The 5731-nt window shown below is 38.7% G+C and overlaps 2 protein-coding genes across 2 annotated transcripts in view; one reads left to right on the top strand and one right to left on the bottom strand.

Moving 5' to 3' along the window:
* LOC111458136 (glycosyltransferase-like KOBITO 1) overlaps nt 1-1522 on the bottom strand; it is a 5534-nt gene extending 4012 nt beyond the window's left edge. The window contains exons 1-3 of the mRNA XM_023100616.1: nt 1101-1522; nt 656-805; nt 514-566 (exon numbers count right to left, since the gene is read on the bottom strand). Of these exons, the coding sequence (XP_022956384.1) occupies nt 514-566; nt 656-805; nt 1101-1448 (551 nt within the window). The 5' untranslated portion in view covers nt 1449-1522. The remainder of the gene's footprint in view (nt 1-513; nt 567-655; nt 806-1100) is intronic.
* Nucleotides 1523-1732: 210 nt separating this feature from the next.
* On the top strand, nt 1733-5586 carry LOC111458657 (ubiquitin carboxyl-terminal hydrolase 24-like). The gene is made up of 8 exons (XM_023101421.1): nt 1733-2124; nt 2692-3357; nt 3500-3684; nt 3875-4122; nt 4360-4505; nt 4630-4806; nt 5090-5402; nt 5449-5586. The coding sequence occupies exons 1-7, from the start codon at nt 2110-2112 to the stop codon at nt 5276-5278; spliced, it is 1626 nt and encodes a 541-aa protein (XP_022957189.1). The 5' UTR covers nt 1733-2109; the 3' UTR covers nt 5279-5402; nt 5449-5586.
* The last annotated feature ends 145 nt before the right edge of the window (nt 5587-5731 follow it).

The following is a 5731-nucleotide window of genomic DNA, read 5'->3' as shown; positions in this document are numbered from 1 at the left end:
GGGGGGGGGGGGGGGGGATGGGAAGTTTGGTTGATAAGTAACGATGAGCATCTTAAGGATGGTATCTCGGTTCATAAAGATAATTGGAATTGGGCAATGCTCGAGTCTTCTAGTAGAAGCACTCTTGCTAAAACTTCTGTAGTTGTGATTATTTCTTGACAAATGCTGATTGATGTGTTATTGTTTACTTCTTCACATCAAGATCTCCTTTTCTAAAGCACTTATCATGCATCAACAAAAAGCTATTGTGTCTGTATGTGTCCTAATCTGTTATAATGATTTACAAACAAATGTTGTATTAGAATTCAGAAGAAGATAATGGTGCAAGAGATCATTTAATGATCGTGAACCAGTAGCACATCTTACAATAACTAAGTTCTACAGCTTCCAGTCAAATGCTATGGCATTGCTAAAGAAAATAGAAGAAATGAGCACTTCCTTAGCCCTTCCATTCCCCAAAATGAGTTGGTCCTTATATTTTCTATATTAAAAAAAATGGCAGAAGTTTTACACCTTTTTGCCTGCTGCTCCTCTAACTCTCTTGTTCTGAATATCAACTTCACTCCCTGAAAACAGCGTCAAATTCATGCTTAACAAATTTACCACAATGAAGGTTAGCTCCAACTAGGAGTATTTGTAGAGCAATTGAACTCACAGGAATTGACTGCAAAACTCTAGTCACATCAGGAGATGCAGCTTTTCCCTCCACAAAAAGAAAGAAGAGTGAAACCCCAATGACCTTGTGATAGAACATCCAAGGCAAGATTTGTTCCAATCCTGCTGACGTACTTGTTGTAATGCATATCTACACATCGAGAGGACAAAAGAACGAAGCATAACAAAGAAAACAAAATTTAGTTTTATTCATTTCCATCAAACTCAGCATAAGGAAGCCTCAAAATTCCCATCAGAAAACAAAAAATTGTTATTCCCTTTCTAATCAGTCATCAGAACAACCACCTTCATAACCATTTTCAAATTCTCAGCTACATTCCACATATCGATGAATTACTAATACAACACATAAATCAACTTCACAACTCCAGTTAAAAAGGAAATTCCATAGAAGAAGCAGAAGAAGAAGAAGAAGAGCAATAGACCTTGGGCTTCAAATTCGATCCGCGATCGAACTTCCAGTCTTGATAGTACGGGAACGATGGCGTAACACTCCGTCCAAGATTGAGGCAATCAGAAGCGGAAGGCGTGGAGTGGCGCGAAATCGGGGAGAGGGGCGAGGCTTCCATGCCAGGGAACTGGTAGGATCCCGGAGGAGACCAGCGGGTGGCGGGATCGGTGAGTCCGCCGCGCCATTGGAGGACAAAAGCAAGAGCTGCGAGGGTGAGAGGGAGGAAGGTTAGAAGAAGAAGGAGTCTGGAAGTAGAGGATGAGGAAGACGGCTGAGTCTGGCGAAGTGGGGTCTGCAAGTGATTGTAGTTCGGAATCGGCATGCCGCCGGCGAGGATCCTTCAGATTTCCAACTGTAACTCTCCGATAGCCGGGAAACTAACATAAATGATTGTTGCTTTTATATACGAAGAAAAAAAAAGCACCTAATAAATATATATATATACACACACACACATATATATATAAGTTTGTGAAAAAAAGACATTTATTATTTTAATTATCCGTATTTATCGTAATAAAAATGTGCAATCATTGAATTAAGTTTAATTTTATCATATTTTTAAGTATTTAATTAAAATGGAAAATAATTTAAGGTTATTTTAGATTAAATGATCGATCATCCGTGGCTAGGGTTTCGAATTTCCAAATATTCTTCCTCTTCTTCTTCTTCTTCTTCTTCTTCTTCTCGTAGGTGATCGGTCGATGCTCTGTGCTGTGGTTCTGGTCGGTGAGGAGGGCCATAGAGAGGGTTCCATTGTCAAACGCTCTCTCTCTTCACCCGCTGCTCAGTTTCTCCTCCTTTCATGTCTTCAGTCGGTGGTTTGCCATTATCTGCTCCTCATTCTTCAGGGTCTTCTAAAACCCTAGCCGTTCACTCCGCTTCCTCCCCTCCATGCCTGCTTCCTTTTCTCCTTCTTTATAGTCAACACCCCTGTTTTCATCTCAGGCATTTTTCCTTGCAGTTCCAATCCGGTTTCAGACATGAGCGATTCTAAGGTCCGCTTTTGTTTTTGCATTTACTTTTAATGGATTCTGTAGTTTTGGGTCGTTGTTGGAGTCCAATTTTGCGGAGTTAAACGGAATGGAGTTGATGGTTTTATCTGATAAGAAGCATGCAGCTGCAAGTATTTCATCAAGTTTACTCTTTTGACTAAATGTTAACAATTAGAAAAAAAAAAATCATATGGGTGAACTTTTGCAATTTTCATGGCCCATTTAAATATGGAATGCATGGCTGAATTATTATGCAATCGAGATGAAAAGCCATGTTGATTTTAGGAAGCATCTAAGGCAATGCATTGTCTAACACATTGATATATGGAAACTATCTTCGAGTGTAGATGGTTTTTCGCGTCTTTTGTTCTTAGTTTTGTCGATTTATTATTAGACATCAGTTCCGTTTTTGCTTTTGTTACATGCCACTTACTAGCTAAGGAAAATTTTTTGTTACACGAGTATTCTTACTATTTAATAAAATGGATTTGAATGATTTCATTGTATTTGTTAATGGTTTCTGCATTGGTGTGTTTGAGACCTCTGGACTCATGGACTCTTTTCTGTTAGGTTCTATTATTCGGGTCTTTCACTGAAGACGAAACCATTTCATGGATACTACCTCAGTCGAATATTAATCCCGGAAAGCTGGTCGACAATGTAAATGTGCAATTTGGTTCTCTGAATGTTACAGATGGAAAATCGCTGGGCAGTTCTGCTGACAGTGAACCGAAAGGACCCTCTGGTTCCTCAACGGGATCCATAACTTTGGAGTCTGTTGATTTAGCTAAGGATGATACTGAACTGGAAACTGTCCAAAGAAGAAAAATTCATTCTCCCCTGGAATCAGGAGTGCCAAAGGAGAACGGAAGTAATTACAATTCCAATCAAAGCTCCTCTTGTACTAGTGGAGTGACTGAAACGAATATAGATGACACTGATGCTTTGTCATCATCTGTATCAAATGGTCAGAACAATTCTTTAAATCGGTTTTCAAAACTGATAGCAGAAGATAGCATGCCGAATGGTAGTATTGATCATTTGCAAGAAATTGTTCTCGAAGAGAATTTCAGAAGGGCATCCAATGACACTGTTGCCTCCTCCACTAAGTACCTACCTCGAGGTTTAATAAATTCAGGGAACTTATGCTTTCTGAACTCGACTCTGCAAGCTCTTTTATCATGTCCTCCCTTTGTTGATCTATTGAGAAACTTAAGGAATCGTGCAATCCCCAAGGTCCTTGTCCTTCCTGTTATATTCTGTTTTGTTCCAGTGATATAAAGAAATCACGAAGCAAATAGATATGGAGTTATATGGTTAATGACTGTTGTTTCTGTAAATATATGGCAAACTCTTGTCTTTGTCATTTATTTTTCAGGCTGGTTATTCCACACTAAATGCATTTGTTGAGTTCATTTCTGCCTTTGAAGTACCTAGTCCAAGTGTTGTGAATAAGAATGTCGCTGCATTTGACGTTGGGAAGCCTTTTAGCCCTCTCATGTTTGATGGCGTTCTTAAGAATTTTAGTCCAGATCTACCCTGTGGTATCAAGGGCCGTCCAAGGTTATCTTTTCATTTCAATGCTGAACTCTCATCCTTGGTTGTGGTTTCTTTTTACTGGAAGTTCAATAAAAAAAGGAGACTTCCACTGACATAATGTCTATCAGAAATTATAGATTCAATTATCACCTCTAAAATACTCTTTATGCTTGAAATAAACGAATCTTAAATTCCTGTCATTATGCTTATCCAGGCAGGAAGACGCACAAGAATTTTTAAGTTTCATCATGGATCGAATGCATGCTGAATTGCTGAAGCTTGATGGAATGTCTTCAAGTATGAATGGAGGTAAATCTTTTGTAGTTGCTTCTGCGGAAGATGATGAATGGGAGACAGTTGGGCGGAAGAACAAAACTGCAGTGATGAGAACACAGAGTTTTGTTCCTTCAGAGTTGACTGGAATTTTTGGAGGGCAACTGACAAGCATGGTGAAAGTAAGAGGTAGTATATGCTTCACCATACACATGGGCACAAGAGTCATGGGTTTTTGGTCTGCTATTGTTTTGGTTTTTAAAGCGAATGGAAGATTGTAAATAATTTTGGTTTAGAATTTAATTAGTATCTTGGAATCCCTCTAAAATTCAATGGACAGGAACCAAATATTTTATTGCTGTCTAGATACTTGCTTTTTCTTGATATGATCACCTCTGATCCATTTTCTTCTATGGGATTGAGTAGGAAATAAACCTTCAGCTACTGGCCAGCCATTTTTTTCACTGCACCTTGATATCTACCCTCAAGCTGTTCGCACTATCGAGGATGCTCTACGTTTGTTTTCTGCACCAGAAACTCTTGAAGGGTACCGGTCATCAGCTGCTGGGAAGGTGTACTATCTTGTGCATAGCTATAGAATCCTCTTTCTGATGTGTGAATATTGAGTGCAGACACTCTTCACTAAGCATACTTTTAGTTTCATATGTTTCTGAAATCGAGATATATTTTATGCAGGCTGGCGTTGTGTCTGCTAGCAAATCTGTGAAGATACAGAAACTGTCCAAGATAATGATACTGCACCTGAAGCGTTTTGGCTATGGAAGCCACGGAAGTACCAAGTTGAATAAGTCTGTGCATTTCCCACTTGAGCTGGTTTTAAACCGCGATCTTCTTGTGTCGTCCTCCACAGAGGTACTTGATATTCCACCCTCTTACGATCCCACATCGGTTGGAAAGGACAACAAAGTAGACGCATTTTAAAACCTTGAGGGAATGCCCTTAAAGGGAAAACAACCTACATAGGACAATATCTGTTAGCTTAGTCTTGGGCCGTTACTGCTCCATGATTGTTTGTGGTCTTTAGAGGGAGATTGTGTGTGTGTGTGTGTGTATTGGGGGCGAGGGGTGGGGTTTTGTTATCAAATATCAATTGGAAAGAAAGCTAATTGTGTTCCTGTCATTGCAATTCTTTCAGGGTAGGAAATATGAACTTGTGGCTACCATAACCCATCATGGAAGAGAGTCCTCAAAGGGACATTACACTGCTGATGTTCGATACCATAATGACCAATGGCTTCGATTTGACGATGCATCTGTCACTGCAATCGGGAAGGATAACGTGTTACATGACAGGGCTTATGTTCTCTTCTACAAACGAGTTTAAGGTATCAAAACTTGGACACAGAGTCCTTTCTGGATCAGATATGATATCAACTTGGAAAATTCGTTCTGCTATTGAGGCTTGTGGTGATAGAATATGATGATTTGAACTCGTTATCTGTATCAAAGTTTAGTTCCTAAACTTGTAATTTAAAACCTATAATATTCATGAAGATCAAATTTTGCAATTTGCAGCCCCTGGTTTTTGTTCTTCTTTTTGGTGGGTTTATATTACTAGTAAATAGTACATTGTCTAGTGGTGCAACAATAATAAATTGTTGCAATATAAAATACTAAGTCAAAGATTAAACAGAGCACAACACAAAATTTGTACTTTACATTCATTCAATGAATGTCTTGAATGCTTTTTTGTTCTTTCATGTTTTTGCCCTTTTTTCTTTCTAATCTATGTTCAACCTATTCAATTTTATCCTCTTATGGTTTTTTTTTTTTTTTT

The sequence above is a fragment of the Cucurbita moschata genome, unplaced genomic scaffold, assembly GCF_002738365.1.
Source record: "Cucurbita moschata cultivar Rifu unplaced genomic scaffold, Cmos_1.0 Cmo_Scf00021, whole genome shotgun sequence".
Taxonomy (NCBI): Eukaryota; Viridiplantae; Streptophyta; class Magnoliopsida; order Cucurbitales; family Cucurbitaceae; genus Cucurbita; species Cucurbita moschata.
This window is presented reverse-complemented; position numbering and strand designations above follow the sequence as displayed.

Excerpts from the sequence above, each read along its gene's own strand:
- LOC111458657 (XM_023101421.1), top strand. Across the intron at positions 3,685-3,874 it reads GGTATCAAGGGCCGTCCAAG|GCAGGAAGACGCACAAGAAT; the intron begins GTTATCTTTTCA and ends ATGCTTATCCAG. Across the intron at positions 4,807-5,089 it reads TTGTGTCGTCCTCCACAGAG|GGTAGGAAATATGAACTTGT; the intron begins GTACTTGATATT and ends CAATTCTTTCAG.